Genomic DNA, 20723 nt, shown 5'->3' with positions numbered 1-20723 from the left:
TACTGGCAGAGCAAATGGAATAAGCACCCTAACACTGCATCTCAAATCACCTGTTTTCTTCTGCTTCGGGTGCACTTTGAGTGTCTGCCGCTGGTTGTGCTTTTCCTTTAATCTTGGTATGGTGCACTAAGGTGGAAAATTTGTGCACGCGTTGTCAGGCAGTGTGACGCTGCTCAGACGGCAGCTGCTGCAACGTGTGGACCTTGCTTTCTAACAAGTAACTTACACCAGGTCACAAGGCCCAGCACGATTTTTTTTTTATTGCTGCTGTTATTAACTGTTTTCAAGTGTAAAGGATTTTTTTCATGAAAATGAAACGAGATAAGCAACGTAAGTTTCATTGAAGCAAACTTATTTTTAGATTATTTTTAAAATAATAATAGAAATATAATAATAGAGACTAAAGCCCATCTTTGCAAGGGGAAAGGATTGTGTTAGAACTGGACTGACCGCTGTTTTACTCAGGATTCTGCATAATTGACCATGAACATGAACAGAAACTGTACTTTTACATGAAAATTTGTTTTCAAAGAGGTGTGCAAGGTGCTTTAGGGTAACGCACTAACAGTGAATCCAGCATTGGCAATATTGATTGGCAATATCATTGAGCGATATGACAGAAAGTGGATCTTAACTTGTTCGGAAGGTGAATTTTGTGGTAGGATTTCAATAAAGAGCGGAGGTGGCAGCCTGTGCAGAGAGAAACATGGGGAGAAGGCAGGCGTGTAAGGAAGTGGTCTCCCATGCCACACTAATAAACTGCAGCTGGACTCAAGCAGGTATTTGCAGATTTCTGAAGGTACAAGGATGGGGGGAAAAGAACTTGTTGCAGAAGGAAATGTGCCTTTGAAAAGCAACGCCAAAGAAAATTGCACAGGGACGATAGAAGTGTAATAGCGGTGTTAGAGCTCTGGAAGAGAAGTGGAGGCCTGCGGAAAGAGCTAAAGCAGGAAGAGTGTGCTTTAAACCTTGTGTGTCTTCCTCTCTTCTCCTCCAGCCTGGCAGTTGATCTACAAGTGTGATTCTGAATTCAGCAGCTTGCCTGCTGCAAGATGAGTCATTAGTGTTCTTCCTTCTGCCTCCGAGCAGAAGAAGCTGCATCCCTCTCCTCACGGCGGCTCTGGCATTTGTCAGGCTATTCATTAAGCTGATTCAGTTCATGAACCAGTTAGAGATTTGTGTGTGGAGGTGTTGAACTAATTTCTATTAGTGAGCTGATAGGATTCACTGAACAAAGGGGAACCCACTTGAACACCAGAGCACAAGCTAAGCAGGAACACTGCACGGTGAGGCAGTGAGGAGTCTGGCGTTAGCCAGCAGCACACCTTCCCTTTGCAGGGGGTCAAATTGATCTTTTAGGTTGGTTGAGCTGCGTGATCAAACTTCTATTTCAAACTTCTGTATAAAATGGCACTGTTCTCCCTTCAGCGCATGGAGATTTAGAGGAACGTCCTTTGTACTACACTGGAAAAATACTCCTCAAAAATCAGCATTATTTTAAGCCTGCCTTGCCTCAAAGTGGAATGACAATTGGTTGAGACCTGTGTCACGATGGCTTATGTTAAATCCTGTCAGTGAAAGCCTGGACAATGCTCCCTGTTCATCTAAAACAGTCCATTCAACCTGGTTGAATCCTTCTACTCTTTTCTAGAAATACGCAGGCTGAATATTAAACATATCCTGACATCATCCAGATCTGCCTTCTTTGCAAATCTTTCGATTGTAATTAAAATCTTTTTTTTTTTTTTTTTTTTTTTTGTAGTGGCTTTTGGGGATCATTTTAGGCGTTGGAACGAAAGGAATGGGGAAATTAATCTTGAGTGTAATTAACACAGCATTAGAGTGAAGATTGATTTACTCCAGAGGGATGATAATGCAGATTTTGCAGTACAGATTAAATTTCATGCTGCTGCACATGCTCTTGCTGGCAGAACTCGCGGTTTTTGGTACACTGTACCTGAGGCAGGCCTAGCAGAGGTCGCTAATGTGGCGGGTAGCAGGCACTGGCTATTCTTAAGGAGAATGGGACTCTGGCAGCCTGTAACCTCTGGGCGGCAGCAGTGAGCAATTTTCCGTGCGCTCTCCACACCGAGACCCCGCCTCCTCCCGCCTCCTCCCCCTCCCTGGCGGGGCGTTGGGCCCCGTCACAGCGGGGGGTGCTGTCACAACCGGCCTGCGATTTCCCCAATTTCTGCAATTTGTTGTTTGGTAGGGGTTTTTTTGGGTTTGGAGTGGTTGTTTTTTTTTTTTTTTCCTTTTTTCCCTTTGCTTTTTTTTTTTTTTTTTTTTTTTTTTTTCCTCTCTCCCCTTTTGTTTATCCAAATGAAATGTTTGGATATTAAGATATTTGGAAGTCAGAGCAGCCTGATCTCAAGACTTGGCTGGAGCAGGCTTGAGGAACATAGAATCATAGAATGGTTTGGGTTGGAAGGGACCTCAAAGATCATCGAGTTCCAACCCCCCTGCCATGGGCAGGGACACCTCCCACCAGACCAGGTTGCTCCAAGCCCCATCCAGCCTGGCCTTGAACACCTCCAGGGATGGGGCATCCACAGCTTCTCTGGGCAACCTGTTCCAGTGCCTCACCACCCTCACAGTAAAGAACTTTTTCCTGAGATCTAATCTGAATCTTTTTTCTTCCAATTTAAAACCATTTCCCCTTGTCCTATCATTACCCTTCCTGGCAAAGAGTCCTTCTCCAGCTCTTCGATAGGCGCCCTTCAGGTATTGAAAGGCCACTATAAGGTCTCCCTGGAGCCTTCTCTTCTCCAGGCTGAGCAATCCCAGCTCCCTCTGATGTCTGTGTGGATCCGGCTTACGCCAGGGCTTGGTCACAAAGATGTCACCTCAGAGGCCAGCCTTTCTGTATGGGTGGGCTGTTGCATTCACCTGTAGTCACAGAATCACATGGGGTTAGAAGGCACCTCTGGAGATCATCTAGTCCAACCCCCCTGCCAAAGCAGGTCCACCTAGAGCTGGTTGCATAGGAATGTGTCCAGGTGAGTTTTGAATGTCTCCAGGGAAGGAGAGTCCACCGCCTCCCTGGGCAGCCTTTTCCAGGGCTTTGCCACCCTCAATGTGAAGAAGTTCTCCTCATGTTTAGGTGGAACTTCTTACATTCAAGTTTGTGCTCATTTCCTTAGTCCACATCTTCACCTCCATATGTAGGTTTTGGTAAGGAAAAAAAAAAAGTAAGTGTCCTGAACAAGGCTGTTCTTATGTGAGTGCTGAAAAGTTCCTCTGCAGACAGACACTTTCAGTGACAGTGCTAGCTGGTCTTACCCATGTAAAGCTACGTTAGCTCTGGAGCCAAAGCAGGTTCTGCCTTCTCTTTGCCAGCTGGTAGAAGAAGTGCTTTTCAGGCACTTTCCTCTGCCAGAACAAGTGAAGGAAATAGTGTTGCATGAGGATGTGGTAGCCTGAAGAACATTTATTAGTGGTAGCAAAAGACCGGCTTTTAAGAATGATAGTTATTTAACTTGTTATTAGTAGGGGGGGAAATGCTTTTACTTATAAATAGTGTGAGTCTGCTTCAGAAGTTAGAATGACAGTACAGAGTCATTTTATAGGGTAGAATTAGATTCTGACAAGTTTTATTTAAAAACCTTGATAATGTCTATCTCAGGAGCTACCTGTAGAATGCTTTAATTTTTCTCAGCATATTTCCATTAAATTACCTAAGTACCTAAAAAAGCTAGTACCTCTGACCTTTGCCTTTTTCAATCCGAGATAAAGAGCTGGATTACAGTCAAATGCCATGTAATTTCTCTACTACTGAATAAAGAAGTCAATAAAGGCTTTGTAAATAGCAGATAAGCATGAATCAAATATTTTTACATAACAAAACCAGAATGTTCTAAACAGTTGAAGCTATTTTTAAGCAAGGAGACAATTATCCTTCCTAGCCTTATTTCAGTCATTATTTTTCTCCAAAAACTTTGAAGTGTACTTAGTTTATAATCTTTAAAATTATACATATTTAAAAACTGAATATTACTATTTGCCTTAGAAGCCTGGGAATAGCACCAGATGCCTATTAATCTGTGATTTACTGTAGCTACCCCTTTGAGTGCTATCTTTCTGAATGAGAAAAGCAAACAGCTGCTGAATTGCATTGAAAAAGTGATGTTCTTCTTAGACAAGGATTTGTGCAACAGCATATTCTAATTTGAATTCTTTCCACTGTCTCAAGTAGGGACAGGCTCTTTAGATTTCTACTGGCCCCACCCCTGTTTGTTTATTTTTATTTTTTCTTTTTTTTCCTTCTTTTTTTGATAATCCCCAGGCCTAAAATGAGTGGAAGAAACAACCTTTAGTCGTCCCAAAATGAAGCCGGGCCATGCAGAAAAAACTGAATGTTTCTTTGTCTACGAGAGACAACTTGTTCGCTAGATAGAACATACTTTACTTCTCCCTCTGGGGCTCATTAATATCTGCAATTAGTTAAAATAGAAGACTTCAGCATCGCCACATTCAGAGAGGTTTCTAATTTCTCAGTGGTTTGAGAATCCTCCACTCCGTTTCCCCAAAACCTTAGCTATGCCAAATTACCATCCCATAAACCAAGCTCTATCTACTTTAGCTTTAATAGTATTGCCCATCTTTGCTGTATATATGCATATTCTCCCTTGATATGGTTATTTTGAAGTCTTGATTGTCAAAGCCCTGTGGCATTCAAGTAAGCAAGACAATCACAGCTCTCCTGCCTTATTTTCAGATGTCATCACGTGTATCATTTGCCTGTTTCATTTGAGTAATCTAGGGACAGTGATGATGCCACTGAAAGTCTTAGTGGATATGGCAGAATAAATTAGCTGAGAATCCTTCTCAGAAGGAACCATTGTTTCAACAAGAAAAATGGCAAAACCACCGCATCCTATTTCAAAACCAGCTAATACAGGTTTGCATAGCCTTCTCCAGGTTGTCTGAAGTTTGTTCTGTGGGAATATGAACTCACTCCTTCCTCTGAGCTAGCTGGAGGTCCTCTTTGTATGGTATGAGCCTCAGACAGGCTCTCAAAGGGAGAGAGGGCCTTGTAGGAGGACCTTGCTAGTAGCCATCCACAGAAAATGCTGGTACTTACAGAGCTTTGGGCACTCAGGGCAACATCTGGCTGGTATACCTAAAATTTAGGCATACTCTTTCCTATTGAGATGCATAAGCTTATGCTTGCCACCCCTAAAATAAGATTTATTAAGCCACAAAGCAGAAAGCTGCATAAGATAATCCAGAGAAGAAAATGAACACCTCCCCTCCGCCCCCCAGCCTCAAACACTAACTTCTACTTTGCTCAAAAATGCTTCTCTCCGCTAAGGACCCACTCACCTGCTGAATGCAGCAGGGCAGGTGAGAGAAAACAGAAAGCCAACGACTTTGTGTAGTCTTCTGCTTAATATTTCATGTGGCAATTGCAGTCCTCTGGACTGCACAGTTCTACCATGTACCTTCTGGCAGAGCTCTATAAATTGAGAGAGGTCACAAATCAATCAAGAATCTTACCCCGCGCTCCCAAACTGTCACATTTGTGTGTTGAGTCAGCACACAGAGGAGTCAAAAAGGTACTAAAGCTGGCAGAAGTGGGATGGTGGGACTGGGTGGTGAAGGGATGAGGGGGCGAAGGGCATTGAGAAAGAAGAGCAAGGCAGCTGCTAGGAAAGCCCAGCTGCCCGCCCGAGGTGTCATGACTTCATTGTTCAGAGCACCCAGATGGTATGTGGTGATACTGGTTACAATGCCTTCTTCTCCTGGGGGGACAGAAATTGGTCTCCTGTGTGTTGGGAAGTGCTTTGGCCAATGGCCATGAGCCTGTAGGGTGCTTTAAGTACGAGTTTTGCCTTTGTGTGGCTGCAGTGGGAGGGGACTGACTCCGGAGTCCTTCTCGACTATATCCTTCAACCAAAAATTGCTTGGGCCAGAGGGGAGTGAGCGTTTGTGAGCATTTTGCTGCTTGATCAAGGTACTTTCATGGCTCTTTATTGCAGCAGGGCCTGTGACCCACACCTTTCCACCCAGCTGAGTGCTGCAAACACTGAGCTGTACAGACTTCCTTTTACTGTCACCCCATAGGTCATTATTACTCGGTGTAAAGTGGAACAGCTTCAGTTAGAGGGGTTGGAAAGAACCACTCCAAGCTGTATTTGAACAGTTAGGGCAGCACTATGGAACCTGTGCCTTAAAATCTTCGTGGACAAGAAAGCAGTCACTGAGGACATTCAATTCTCACTCACTGCTCATGTTTTGCGTGGAAAGCAAGCCTATTCCCTTACACGTCTTGAAGAACATCTACTTGAATGGGTCCTGCATGTGAGGCAAGGGGGATGGAAAACGAGGCTGGTGATTTGTGTCAAGTCTGAGGCTATGGGTAAGTCCAACCTCAGCAGAGTAATTTCTCAGGCTCGGGGTTCCTCTGGGTGACAAGAAGCTGCTGAGCTTGCCATGCAAGGTTGGGCATCTGCATGATATATGCAAATACTGACTGCTTCAGACAAGGAAATTAATTTAGGGTGTCCTGTATCTTGGAAAGTTAGGTAATCACCAGCGGTTAAGTCCTTTTAATGGTTCTAACGCAAGCTGCAAGATGAAAATAAAGCACAGTTGTGTTTTCGCATGCTTGTAACGTGCCATCTCACTGAAGTGAAGTGGGGGTCAACGAGGGAGGCTTCCTGCGGTTTCAGGAATCTCCTTGTCCCGTTGTTGCTGTGCAGAAGGACCATGCAAATTCATATCATCCCTAGAGCCAAAGTAAAGCAGCTATTCTTCTCAGTGAGTCCCAGGATTGTGCCTGCTGCATTGTGTGCAGTCCAGAACAGCAAACATCTATCACATTCAACTCCCAGGGCTCAGCTGTGCCTTAAAGACATGGTTTAGCTTTTAACAGCACTGATCAGCACACAATGTGCTGACTGTCATTCCTAAAGAACAAAATGACAGATGGGCTTATGATACGTTTGTCTGGAGGTAGAGAATGAGAAGAGCAACTTGGTTACTAATTACCTTCTCACTATTGAAAGGAGAAATGTCCCTATGCTTGACACAATTTGCATGAATGTGGCAAAATTAATGAACTTTTTCACCCTCAGCTGTCCCAAGAGTGAGCTTAACACCATTGTCTTCAGTGTGGTTCTGAGATTTGAATGCAGTCATTTGCATTCAGCAGGGCAGCACAGACACAACATGAGAGTTCAAGAATTTTAAAATGCATCTCTGTCATCAGGCTGTTTTGCAGAGAGAGTGCTGCTGAGTAACAGCCAGGGGCCATATCAGTGACTGTTAACATTGCTTCCTTTTGTTATGCTTTTTTTTTTTTTTTACACTATTTGGATCTGAGTATAAATAAAAACCATATTCTTTGAGATCTGTTATTCAGGTTACTATTCCTAAATTGGTATGACTACTCTTACATAAAAAGAACATGCCTGATGTGCTGCAAACTAGTACATGGAACTCTAATTCCATCTAATTGTTTTGTTATTTGTTGTGTACATTGTGAGCTGAGTTTCTGATGCATGAGAAAATGCATCCAGCTGTGCAAGAAGGCTCAGGAATCTTAGGAATAAGGTTCTACTGGGGGTGAGCTAAAGTAGAAGGTAAGAATTGTGTCCTTAATGACTGTATGTACTAGACAAAGTATTTTGACTTCAAATTATATTTAAAATTGTTTACAGATAAGTACTGATAAGATCCTTTGTATGAAAGTCTTTATGGGAAATTATCCATTACGTGTTTCATCTGATTTTTTTTAAATGCTGCTTAAACACTTGCATTCCGTGACAGGCATATTATTATTCTAACAACTCAATAAGTAGATACATTAAATGCTGTAAAATAAATGTAGTTTTCCACTTAATCCTATACCTAAAGAAGGTTTTGGGTTGGAAATTTTTCAAAATTGATCAAAGACATTTATCAACTCAGACTCCAGATTTCTTCACTATTCTTGGCATAATGAAAGATGATTATGGAGGTGGTGGTGTGGGAAATACTAAAAGCAGTTTGTTGCTTGCCTAGGTATGAAAACAGGAATCATTTGCAGGGCTGCATTTGAAAATTAAATCGAAACAGTGAAGCATAGCTATCTTGACAGTAGAAACAGAAGCTGAAAGCTTAAGGAGTATAGATGCTGCTGCTATTCAGGTAAATGCTCTAGGCTGTTTTGCTGGTTTTGAAAACCAATTTCAGCTATGCAGTCAGTATATTGGGTATTCTACTTGTTTAACTTTTGAGGCTGCCTTGACAGCAGTGAGGTGGCTGATTCTTAATGGCAGCAATTTGTTTTGCTTTGGTTAGATTATGGTGGGTCTTTATTGTGGGTCTAATCAGTAGCAGAAGGTTACATCTTCATGTGGGTCTAATTCAGAGTTTCTGCATCATTAATCTGAAGAATGTCATTTCAGATAGTTGATGAGCACTTAAGTACTGCTCAGAGCCTAGCAAAGCCAAAAAAAAAAAAATAATTGTTGTAATCTGAACCTTTTTTCTTTCGGAAACAACACCCTTCAGAACAGATTTCACCGTCTATTTTTGTTACTTTTGGCCTTTTTCAGTTTATCTTCAGTTAGCTTGGCTGTTTTTCTTCTTTCTCCTTCGGCTTCTCTGTTCCCTCCCAGTATCCAAAGCACAAACTCTATCAGTGCTGTGGTAAAGGGTGGGCTGCACTTTCTGCACAGCATTCAGATATTTTCTTCATGGCTCTCCGTGTGAAGTCCACCTTCCCTCTTTCTTTCTTGAGAGCCGTGTACTCGTAGGCCTTCAGCTTGCTGTAATAGTCTGAGAATTTGTTGTAGAGAATGGAGATGGGCATGCCGTTCAGGATTATTCCAAATGCAATGCAGAGGAACGCAAACAGGCGGCCAAGGTGAGTTTCTGGACACATGTCTCCATATCCCACTGTAGAGATGCTGACCTACAGGCAAACCAACATTCAGCTTATTAGCTGAGAAGAAACACGCAAACAGATATGTTCGGGGATCAGGGACAATTTTGAAGTTAGGGTCTTTGCACTTTGCATCATAAATCTGAAATACGCTCTGCTGCCTTTTTTTCTCTACTGTCCATCTTATGCAAAAATCCCTAATTAAATAAAATTGCTCTCATGCAGTACAGAAAGACAACAGCGCAGTCAGACAGAACTCAGGAGGATTTTTAAGAGCTTTGTCCTTCAGAGGGAATTTCCAAACAATTTCTGCACCAGCCTGTCTAGAAGGTGTGTTTGCTTGGCTGTGGTGAGCGGATAGAGATGGCTCCCTGACCGGCCGGCAAATCCAGTGGTAACTGCAGCCCTGGTCCCTCATCGGGTCGCTTGAAGCAGATGCCCTGTGTCTAAATCCAGTGTGCTTATAAAACCCGGTATTTGGGGACTTATTCTGACCGTTGTATTTTGAGTGTTACTTTCGTTTGCCATACATATTTTATCAACAAATGAAAAACACATGAAGAGCTTCAGCTAATTGTGAAATATATTTTTATAATGTTTGCGCTATAGGAAGAAGTGGCCCAGGACTTTGAAGTTTTTAGAGAAAATCTCCTTTAATGGTTACATACCTACAAGGAGCTATGGAAAAAACAAAAGTCTTTCTCCGTTGCCTGGAAGTTTCTGCTTACAGTGTATTCTTGCAATGTATATATTTATAGAGCTAAATTATTTAATCTTCCTGCTCAGCAAATATGTCAGAGATTACAAAAATGAGGTGTATGTGTGCCTTCAGTAAGGAACATTCCAGCTTGTTTTACCTGACAGGTACACAGATGGGAAATTTTGACTGAATTCCCCTTTGAAGCAGGGTTTGGGGGTTGATTAAGATGTTTTTTTTGTGAGAGTAATGGTGTTTAGCTTATCATTTTATATGAATCTGTGCATTTTGCCATCACATTGTCTACATTGTTTCACAGACTTTTTCTATCCCACCATCAGCACTTTTTCTTTTTAGGCTATAGATATATGAAGACACTGTGTTTTATGCAGACCCAGAACTATACCAAGTACTGCAATATTTTCTTTGTAAAATTTGGTTTCAGGGATGTTTGCTTATGGGGATGCTACATGTGAGTGATGTACTCCCAAACATTCAGCACAAAGTAACTCCTAATGTATGTGCTTCCACTTTACACGTCTTGGTTGTTATTAATTTTTACATTTAGTAAATATAATTAATTTTTCTCTGGCATGCAAAACTTGCATACTTTTGCCATCTGTCACGTCCTGGTCTGTACAAGGGATCTTTTTCAGCCAATGAATTTTATTTTTTTTTTTTCACAGTATCTCAACACACCGTGTATCTGTAATCTAAAACTTTGGCAGAAATAAACCACAGGGAGTAAGACTTTCACTCTAATGCCCTTGTGGCTCTAGCACTGAAATAAGTCGTTGGAAGGTCATGGTGTGCAGTCTGTCATCCTCTAACATGCTAAATAAAATGTTATTTCAAATGAAGAAAGCATTAGGGTACATGAGACAGCACTGGGTAAGCACATTTGTAGGATGCACCTGGTGCTTCCTGTGGAATAAAAAGGATTAGTCACTTGGTTTAATGGAAATTAAGTCACTGGATTTGAATGATAATACAGGATAAATATCTCCAAAAATAAATACTGAGATGAAGGCAAGATGTTTATCTCTACCAGCCAGGACAAAACCATTATCCTGTGATAAGGTTCTGTTCCACTGGCATAGTCTTCTACCTCGCCTGTGACCATTTGGGAGGGATACTTCTCCTCCTGTGTGTGTGAGACCATGAATGCTGTTGGATTTTAATGAAATTTAAGTGATCTTAATTTTCACTCTTAAAGAATTAATGAGTTCTAAAAAGTGTTTTATGCCTTGGAATTGCAATGTGCACGCTATAGTTCCTCTTTTGGAGATACTTGCTCAGCTAAACAGGCCTTTCTCATGTAATAATGGTAATCTAGGTTTCTTAGGAGTATCTAAGTGATCACAGTGTCACCAGCTTGCAGAAATGAGCCCTAAAGATTTTGCATATATCTTGCATGTTCACAAAACAAAATATAAGGCTAATGTCCTTATTCTAGTAATGTATGAAGCACAATTTTTTTCAAAACCTGTGTATATCACTTAAATATGACCTATCAAGGTCACGTTACACAACCCTTTCCTTTATTCACTGATTTTTCTCTCCTTCCCATGCCCCAGCTTAAAGGATATTCAGGACACGTGTGTATGCATGTACATATATAAATGCCTATGTCTGTCTGCAGGACCACATTTTCTGCCATGCACCAAATCACTATAAATACATTTATGGGAAACCACCACATCTCATCAGCCGTTGGTGAACCAGACATGCAGGCCATGGGCTTCCAGGGCCCTTGGCCAGGAGAAGTGACATTAGGTGGGTTTGGGTCGCTGTCCTGTGGGCCCCATACGCAGCTGGGTGCATCCAATGCCTATGATGATCAACCAACATGAGAAGATCTTCCCTCCCCTTTCCAGGCAATTTGCATGGGCTTCCTTCCTCAGGGAAGCAGCTGGGACGCAGCCAGCCCCAGGGGGTCAAAAAGTGCTTCTGGGCCCTTGCCATAAACATGGGTTATGGAGGACACCATTACCTGCTGCAGAACGATATGACAGACTGGAACAAGCCTTAGAGATATGGACAGCCAAGATATGGGCCCTTTGCTTTCTCTCAGCACCTGCAACGTCCAGCTACCCTCTGATTTGATCCAGACTCATTTGATAGGCACATCTTCAGCAGCATAACAGAGCTGTTCTTTTCTAGCTGTGAAAGGCTGCAGGCAGCAGCAAGGCAGAGATCAACTTCCCCCTCTCCTCAATGCCCTTGATAAAACTATCCCCTTCCCTACCAAAACATTGTAAAAATGATAATTGTGAAGCTGCCATACTTGTGCGTGAAGAACGTCTGTTAAGCATTTGCTTACAGCCTACAGATCCATTGCCTGCTTGTTGTGACAACCCCAGAAGTGTTTCTTTGTATTCACAGCTCACCTTGAAGGATATAACTATCATTTTGATCTCGCAATAGTTTGAGAAGCATTGGTTAGCCTTCTATAAGAGAATTTATGTCCATCCTTGGGTGTTAATGCAATCCAAGTCTGGAACCGAACTGTTTCCCAAACCTTTTAGGGTTGAATTACAAGTTTGGGGTGCTGGAACAGTTCTGCCAGGAAATTGCCAGACCCAGGAAGCATATAAGCAAGGTGGAGGACTTTAAACTCTCACAGCTCTGTGTTCCTGGCGAAAGCGTCATACCCCTGAAAGATGTGAACCCAACAGCCTGGAAGATACTGCCTCAAAAACACCCCTCCGCATAACAGTATAGTACAGGTCAGTGACAGTTCAGACCTCTCAAGGAGACATGCCCAAATGCCTTAGAACACTAACCCAGTGGCAGTCTCTAGAAATAAGGTCATTCTCTCTTCATTTCTGAGGCTTTTCAGCTGAAACTCAGCCAGTTACCCTCACTCCAGGTGTTTGGGATCACACTCTTTCTAGCAGAGGTTGCAAAAAAAGATTCAAGGTGACGTTAACCAGCTCTCAGTACTGACTGATGTGGGATTCAAACCGGTGACCTAGATGTAGAAGGCAGTTTATCCCATTATCAGCCCCTTGAGCTATTCTGCTTCTTTTTGTATTTATTCCTCGTGCAAGTCTGGCATGGTATAAATAACTGCCAATGTTTTGTGTGTGCACAGACATGCACTTTAGACATGCCACCTAAAGAACAGAACACAATCTCTTGTGTACAACAACTTGTGTTGGTCCTAATGCATTGCTAATGGCCAAGTTTGAGTGACCAGCCTATAGTTAGTAAACTATATCTTCCCATCTTGCAGTTGTATGATGGATCACAGTAGATCTGCAAAAAGAACAAGAATAAAAAATCCTGTGTCCACCTGCAATCAGCTAGGCTGATGGAAGCTTTTTTTTTTTTTTTTTTTTTTTTTTTTAACACTGTCAACAGGATTAAATGGGGAAATGTTTTCTCTCCTGTCTCTTTGCCCACTTCTTTAAAAGTACAAGTGCTGTCTGCATTTGGTCAGATGGGAATTTCAACACTGTCTGCCTGATTAAGCCTTGATTTAAGCTTACAACAGAGATGAATGAGTTTGTGTGTGTGTGTGCGTGAGTGAGTGCATATGTCCTGTAAGCTCAGAATTCAGAGCAGATGTTCACTGATCTGAGCCTGCTGTTTTCAAGACTATCAGTGACTCTAGCGAGGAAGGGGAGGAGGAGGGAGGGAAGGTCTCTGGCTACCCAGCAAGGTGAGATGTGTTTACTTACGGCAGCCCACCACCAAGCATGGGGGATGCTGGTGAAGTTGGTACTGGAGACATCGTGCTCCACTGTGTAGACCATGGCAGAGAAGGCGAAGATGCCCATGGCAATGAAGAGCAAAAGACAGCCCACCTGCTGGTAGCACTGGCGCAAGGTAAAGCCGAAGGCACGCAGCCCTGTGGAGTGGCGGGCCAGCTTGAGGATGCGGAAGATGCGCATGAGGCGCATGATGCGAAGCACTTGTCCCACCTTGCCCACCCGTCCCACCTTCTCGATATCGTGCTCGTGTTGAGAGCCCCGACCTCGGGGCTGGTCGTCGTCAGCAAAACATTCCAGCAGCAGCTGCAGGTAGAGGGGCAGGATGGCAATGAGGTCTACTGCATTGAGGGCGCTGCTGGCAAAGCGGCGCAGGTCTGGGGTAGAGACCAGGCGCAGCAGGTACTCCAGTGTGAAGAATGCAATGCACAGGGTCTCAATATGCTCCAAGACAGGTCGACTCTCCCCACTCTTCCGGTCTACCTGCTGCATTTCCTCCACAGTGTTGAGTGCCAGGGCCACCACGGAGATGAGCACGAAGAAGCTGGAGGCCACTGCCATCACCTTGGCAGTGACAGAAGAGAAGGGCTTCTCCATGAGGTTCCAGAGGCGCCAGCGCTGGGGACCATAGTAACGCATGTGGTGGAAGAGCTGTTCGTTCTCCTGAGCCTCTGCCTGGGAGCGCAGCTCCCGCTGGACCTTCAGCTGCTCGCTCAGCTCGTCACGGCGCTCCTCGAAGCAGATGCGGCAACAGCGAGGTGTGTATTTGAGCCGCACGCCCCAGTAGCTCAGCTCCTCCAGGAAGCTACGGGGGCACAGCTCATCCCGCACCCGCAGCACCCCCGAGGCATAGAAGTTGTACACCAGCTGGAAGACGGCAGGGTCCCGGTCGAAGAAATACTCATCTACCTGGGCAGCGTAGTCATCACACAGGCCCAGCTGGCAGCGGCGGTCAGTGGAGGTAGCCAGGCGGCCCAGGCGGGTCTTGGGATAGATGGCCACTGCCTGGTAGGTGAGACGGTAGCTTTGGCCACCCACGTTGATGTTCAGCACAGATGAAGTGGAAGCTGTGGCCGGTGATCCAGAAGAAAGGGCAGGAGAGCAAGGAATAGATGAGAAGGGTTTGTTTTCACCCTCAAATGTGTCTCCGCTTGGCCATTTTCCTTGTTCTTTCTCTTCTTCTTCCTCATCTTCATCATCCACATAATAGTTGTAATTCCCCTCAGGTCCCAGGAGCAGCAGGGGCTGGGAGTTCAATCGAGCAGTAGCAGAAAAGCCACTCTGCTTGTCTACATGCCTGCCTTCATTATCCTTCCCCTTGTCAGGCTGCGGGACAACATTTGGTGCTTCCCTCTCTCTGCCTTTATGTTTTAGGAAAGGAAACTGTCGCCGCATGTTAAACTGGAACATACTATTTTTCCTTACTCTTCTCCCTCCTTTGCATTCACCTGATGAAGGAATTAATGCCAGTCCTTTCCAACACTACAAAGGCTGACAATCCAGTTTTCTTCTCTCTTTATCTTGGTAGCATCACACACAGCAGCAGTTCTGCATTTTTCTCCCTGCCAGCCACCACTCCAGTTGTTGCGAAAGCTCCGTGTGGGATACAGACACATGAAGACTGCTGTTGACCGTTTTAATCTTGCTGACAGGGAAGATCTGAGTGCTTAGAGAAGGGGATTTAAGGGCTATTATCCCGTTCCAGCCTCACGTCCCTCAGGCTGTGACGTGGATGATTATGGATCCATAAATCTATGAAAAATCAGTAGGAAAAAAAAAGCCCTAAAATTTTATTGCTAATAAAATCCATACATTTTCTTAATTCAAGCATGTATGGATAAAGGATAATCTCAAAATGAAAATTTATGAGGGGCAGAGGGGGGAGAGAAAGGGGAAAATAGAGAGAGAACATTACAGATTTATTTCATCCACCTGAGTATAGCATGTCTTGATTTTCCTTAATGAAAAGAATTAATCATTGATATATGCAGATAATGGGTAGGAATTCACTACAGTTGCTCTTACAATGTTTTCCAAAGGTGAGCAAATAGAAGTTGTCCCTTTTTATTCCCAGTTAGAATACCTCCATCTGGTTAAGAGCTGAGAAAAGGTGCAGTCTGTCTAGGAAGCTTTGGCTGTGCTATGGGAGTGCAGGTCCTTTGGGGAAGTGGAAGTGGAGAGCAGGGGTGTGAAGGGATTTCCAGCATGCTTCCTCACTTCAAACTCTTCATGAGCTGCTGAGAAACAGAATAAAGCCTCTTTCAGGGCATGTTTAATAGCGTAAGGGGTTTCCAGCATGCTTCCTCACTTCAAACTCTTCATGAGCTGCTGAGAAACAGAATAAAGCCTCTTTCAGGGCATGTTTAATAGCATAAAGCCACACTAGGTACCAAGCAGGACAGGAGATGCTTTCTCTTTGTTTTGATGGAGGTTTCATCCTCAGCTCTGGTTGAGCTGGTGCAAGCATCTCCAGTGACTATGAGCATCCTTTGCTCATTGTCAGGTTACTTCCCTTTGTCCCTGGGAGCACTTCAGCTGAGCTAGAACTACTGGAAAGTAGAAGTTACACACGATAAAGGGATGGTTGCTTTGCCATGCTCTTAGCCCGAATTACAGCTTCTTAACACCAGCTCTTTATTCCACCTGTATCCAGGCTGGTACAGGAAAGGACAAGGCACTAGAAAGCTGGTAGCTTTAGCAACACCCTCGCTGGTCTAGAAAACCTTCCATCTGTAATCCTGCAGCCTGCCTTCCACTTGCAGCTCCCTACCCTTTTTTCACACAAGCTGCTGGGACAGAGTATCCCAGACCCCCTGCAGCAGCATTTTTCCTTTGTTGTCCTCAGGCTCCTGTTCTTGTGTCATTAATCGTATGGTCTCTCACCTGAAAACCTTAATACTGTTGGTTTAGTGATGCCCTATCTGAAGCAATTGCTGTTGCCATGAGAATCAGCCCATCTTTTTTCCCTTTTTCCTACCCCAAATTGTAGCTTTTATATTTACATTTGCTAACTCTTGACAAACAGGAAGACATAGCTCAGCATTTTGCAATACTTTTGTTCTCAGGCTCCATCACACTGGGTGCATCACCCTGAATAGTACAAGGTTTCCCCAGGTCACACTGTTGAAGGCCTGGCAATTCGTATTTAGCTGCACTTGAAAGTGTTTTGCTTCATTCTGCTACCCATTTTCTTTCATGATACAAAAAAGGCAAAGCCCCTATTAACACGGATTGTCAGTGCCTTATTACTGATATCAATCTGCTTTGCAGTTTGCTTTGAACATTAAACCATGCCATGGTGAGTCCTTTGTTAGCAATGTTAATGGAAATTAATGTCCAAATTCAAGGCTGTTTCTTTCTCCTGGGCAAACCAATTCAGAAATAGGAAAAATAATAGTCTGCAGTGCCATCGTTTTGCTAGCATAAAGTCTTGGATGTTTCTTAATCAAGATTCAGGCTGGACTATAATCATACTCCTCTTGCAAGCCTCCACCATAGCATTTCATGTTTCTTTTTGTCATGCTCCCTGGTCTCACTTCAGAGAAGTATCTGGTAAGGCTTACTGCTCACTACTCCAGAGATCATTGAGTACTACACCATGCTGCAGTAGCAGGAGCTTCTACAAGGTGAACTTGATGACTGTCAGATGCCAGCACTGCATGCACCTTGACTAAGATTCTGGACATCACTACTAAGCAAAGCAGGGAAGATTGCTGGCTTTGCTTCTGCTCAGACTAACCCCTTTGACCTAGATATTCTTGGGAATGTAGCTCTCAGGCACCTAGTATGCTCTGCTCAAACTTCCCTCTAACTGACAGAATAGGTGAAGTTGCTATTTTTATGTTCTTTACTTTGGAATGAAACTTGGTTCTGAGCTGCTAAACCCTCAGCCTAGATAGATAGGAAAATGAAGTGAGCAGAAAAGTCTTTTCCTGCCCCCCCCCCCTTTTTTTTTCTTAGCTACCTTATTCAGTGTGCTGGTTATCTTCATAATTGCCATTAATAAGAATTGCATAACATCTTCCTGTATGAAGAGGAAAAGAATTCGGGCTTCTGAAGGAGCTAGTTAGTAAGGTGCCCTAGGAACCTGGTTTTGAAGGTACTAGGGTCCATGAATGCTGGTCACTTTTTAAGAGCCATCTCTTAGTGCAGCAGCAGGCAAATCCAAAGTATTAGAAGTCAAGCAAGTGGGGCAGAAGGCTGACTTGGCTGAGCAGGGATCTTCTTCTAGAACTTAGGTGGAAAAGAAAAATGTATGGACATTGGAAGCAAGGACAGGCAACACAGGAGAACAACAGACATGATGTTCACCACTCTAGGGAGAATATTTTTGTGGCGCAATTAGAGTTCCAGCTGGCCAGCACTGTGAAGGACAACAAAAAAGGCTTTTAAAAATATGTTAACAGCAAAAGGAGGATCAGAGATTACATTGGTCTGTTACCTCACAAATAGGGGTGTAGACAAAGCAGAGAAGATTAATGCCTTCGTCGCCTCTGTCTTCAACACCAATGATGAGCCTGGGACCCCCAGGAATCCTGGGTTGGGAAACTGTGACTGGGGGAATGACAGACTCCCAACCAACCCTGAACTTGTTCAAGACTTGATGCTCCAGCTGGATGCAGATAAATCTATGGGGCCTAGTGGGATTCATCCAGGGGTGCTGAAAGAGTTGCCTGATGTTTCCACAGGACCTCTTTCCATTATTTTTCAACGGTCTTGGGATTCTGGAGAGGTCCCAGCTGACTGGAAGCTGGGAAATGTTGTCGCAATTTTCAAGAAGAATAAGAAGGAAGACCTTGGTAATTACAGGCCTGTCACTTCAGTGCCTGGTAAAATTATGGAGAAGGTTATTCTGGAAGTTATTGAAAAACCCTTGAGAGACAATGCAGTCATTGGTGATAGCCAGCATGGGCTCGTGAGGAGAAAGTCTTGCTTAACCAATTTGATTTCCTTTTATGACAAGGTCACTCATCTAGTTGGCCAAGGGAAGACAGTAGTTACAGGTTTTTTATTATTGTTACTATTTTTTTATTTTATTTTTTTTTTATTATTTTAGCAAAGCTTTTGATACTCTCTGTCACAGTATCCTTCTGGACAAAATATCCAGCACTTAGCTAGGTACATCCATAATACATTGGGTTGGCGATTGGCTGATGGGTGAGACTCAAAGAGTTATACTAAACAGAGTTATATCAGGCAGCCAGTCCCAGGGGGGCTCTTCAGGGCTCAATTTTAAGACCAGTGCTCTTCAATGTTTTTATAAATAATCTGGATGTGGGAATCAAATGTACAGTAAGTATGGTTGCCAGTGGAAAGAGGAAGAGCTAGGAAGAGCTGTGGACTCCATCAAGGGCAGAGAGGCCTTACAGAGAAATCTGCAATCACCAACCATATGAAATTTAACAAGAGCAAATGCAGGATTCTCCACCTGGCACAAGGTAATCCTGGTTATATGTACAAACTGGAGGATGAGAGGCTAGAAAATAGCTCCATGGAAAGACATCTAGGGGTTCATGTTGATGGCAAGTTGAATATGAGTCAAAAGTGTGCCCTGGCAGCCAAAAGAGCCAACCATGGCCTGGGGTGCATCAAGCATAGCATAGCTGGCAAGTAAAGAGAAGTGATTATCCTACTCTACACTGCACTGGTGTGGCCCCACCTCAAGTACTCTGTGCAGTTTGGGTGTCTCAGTATAAGAAGGACATAAAACTATTAGAGTGTGTCCAGAGGAGGGCAACCAAGGTGGTGAAAGGTCTCGAGGGCAAGAATGAGGAGGAGCAGCTGAAGTCACTTGGTTTCCCCAGCCTGGAGAAGAGAAGGCTGAGTGGTGACTTCATCGCAGCCTACAACTTCCTCAAATTGTGCAGTGGAGGAGGAGGTGCTGATCTCCTCTCTCTGGTGACCAGCAATAGGACACGAGGAAATAGAATGAAGTTATGTCAGGGAAAGTTCAGATTGGACATTATGAAAAGTTCTTCACTGAGAAGGTGGTTGGTCACTGGAATAGGCTTCCCAGGGAAGTGGTCATGGCACCAAGCCTGTCAGAGTTCAAGGAGCATCTGTCCTTGAGCATCTGCTCAAGAACAATGCTTGGCTACATGGTTTAGTTTTAGGCAGTCCTGCGAGGAGCAGGGAGTTGGACTTGATGATCCTTACTGGTCTGTTCCAACTTGAGATATTCTATGATTTTAAGGGTAGAAGAAGAAACGTGAAAACCTGGCAGTGAGTAACAGTGAAGAATGCTGTCCAACCAATTAGACAGTGCTCTGGGTAACCAACTACCTGAGAACAGTATTTTCACAGGAGAAAACTAGAATTAAAATGGAAGAGGATCATGAGAAGATGAGTCTTTGCAAGTTTTTATCTTAAGAAGTGCTGTTATTTCCCAGGATAGGGGACTGTATAACTGCAATGCTTTTTCACTGAGAAAATCAGTCTCAGTTAAGTATGCATGCTTTGTCTTGGTTAAAAAAAAAGAGAACTTTTTATTTAAAATTACTTAAATAATTTATATGGCTCTGTTAGTCCTCAGTGGATTAGTGTCTACCTCACCAGAGGAACTGTTCATAGATTAGTAGTTTTTTAAGGTCAGGCAAGGCCTCTAAGATCATCTGTTCTGACCTACTTGAACAATGAACCTGGAACTTTGCTCAGTAATTCTGCCATTGTGCTCAACTGTGGCTCAAACTACTTCAACATCTTGGAGACTTGAAATAACATGCTCAGCTACCCATAGGGAATTGCACTGAAAAATTACCTGAGGCTTTATTTCAAAGGGTCCAGCCATGCTCTTTCGTTAACCTCCAGTGACCTCTCAAGCTATGTTGACAATGTGGAAGTACTGCTAATGGTGATTATTAATAAGGTAATAATTATTAATGTCCTGTTTATCATATTAGGTTGCTCAAAAAGCATAATAAGGCTGAAGGCAGACTGACTGGCTGCAGTTGTCTGCTAAAACTCTGAGGGGTGACTCAGGGAGTAGGAGAATTAGGATTCTGTTCTGTCTGCCTCTCCACACACCAGTTCTTTATAAAGAGTGCTTGTCAAAAAAAACCAACAACCCCAAACAGAAAAAAAAAACAAACCCAAATCCTGAGCTACAGCTTTGCCAAAATACTAGATTTGCTCGGAGCTGAAGCAACCATCATGCTATCCTTTGTCTCCACCCAGCTCAGTTAGTTAGACTCAAATGCAAGCAGCAGTGAGCAAGAGGATCCTTCCTGCTCTGTGATATCAGGCGCCTTTGCACCCTACCTCGCTGGCAGACTTTCTCAGTCCTCAGAGTGCCATGCTGCTGCTGAACAAATGCTTCCCTGTTGCTGTTTTCTCTATTTCTGTTTTTTTTTTTTTTTTTTTTTTTTTCCAACTTTCTTGCCGAAAAAAAAAAAAAAAAAAAAAAAAAAAAAAAAAAAGTTCTAGGAAAAATATTAAACCC

At 43.4% G+C, this 20723-nt stretch overlaps 1 protein-coding gene across 1 annotated transcript; it reads right to left on the bottom strand.

The window, feature by feature from the left end:
• Window positions 1-8626: 8626 nt before the first annotated feature.
• On the bottom strand, window positions 8627-14695 carry KCNV2 (potassium channel, voltage gated modifier subfamily V, member 2). The gene is made up of 2 exons (XM_014964838.1): window positions 13256-14695; window positions 8627-8902 (listed from the first exon to the last, which is right to left on the bottom strand). The coding sequence occupies exons 1-2, from the start codon at window positions 14693-14695 to the stop codon at window positions 8627-8629; spliced, it is 1716 nt and encodes a 571-aa protein (XP_014820324.1).
• Between the last annotated feature and the right edge of the window lie 6028 nt (window positions 14696-20723).

This window comes from Calidris pugnax, unplaced genomic scaffold, assembly GCF_001431845.1.
Source record: "Calidris pugnax isolate Ruff unplaced genomic scaffold, ASM143184v1 scaffold273, whole genome shotgun sequence".
In the NCBI taxonomy this organism is placed as follows: Eukaryota; Metazoa; Chordata; class Aves; order Charadriiformes; family Scolopacidae; genus Calidris; species Calidris pugnax.
Note: the sequence above shows the minus strand (reverse complement) of the source record. Positions and strands in the feature narration are given on the sequence as shown.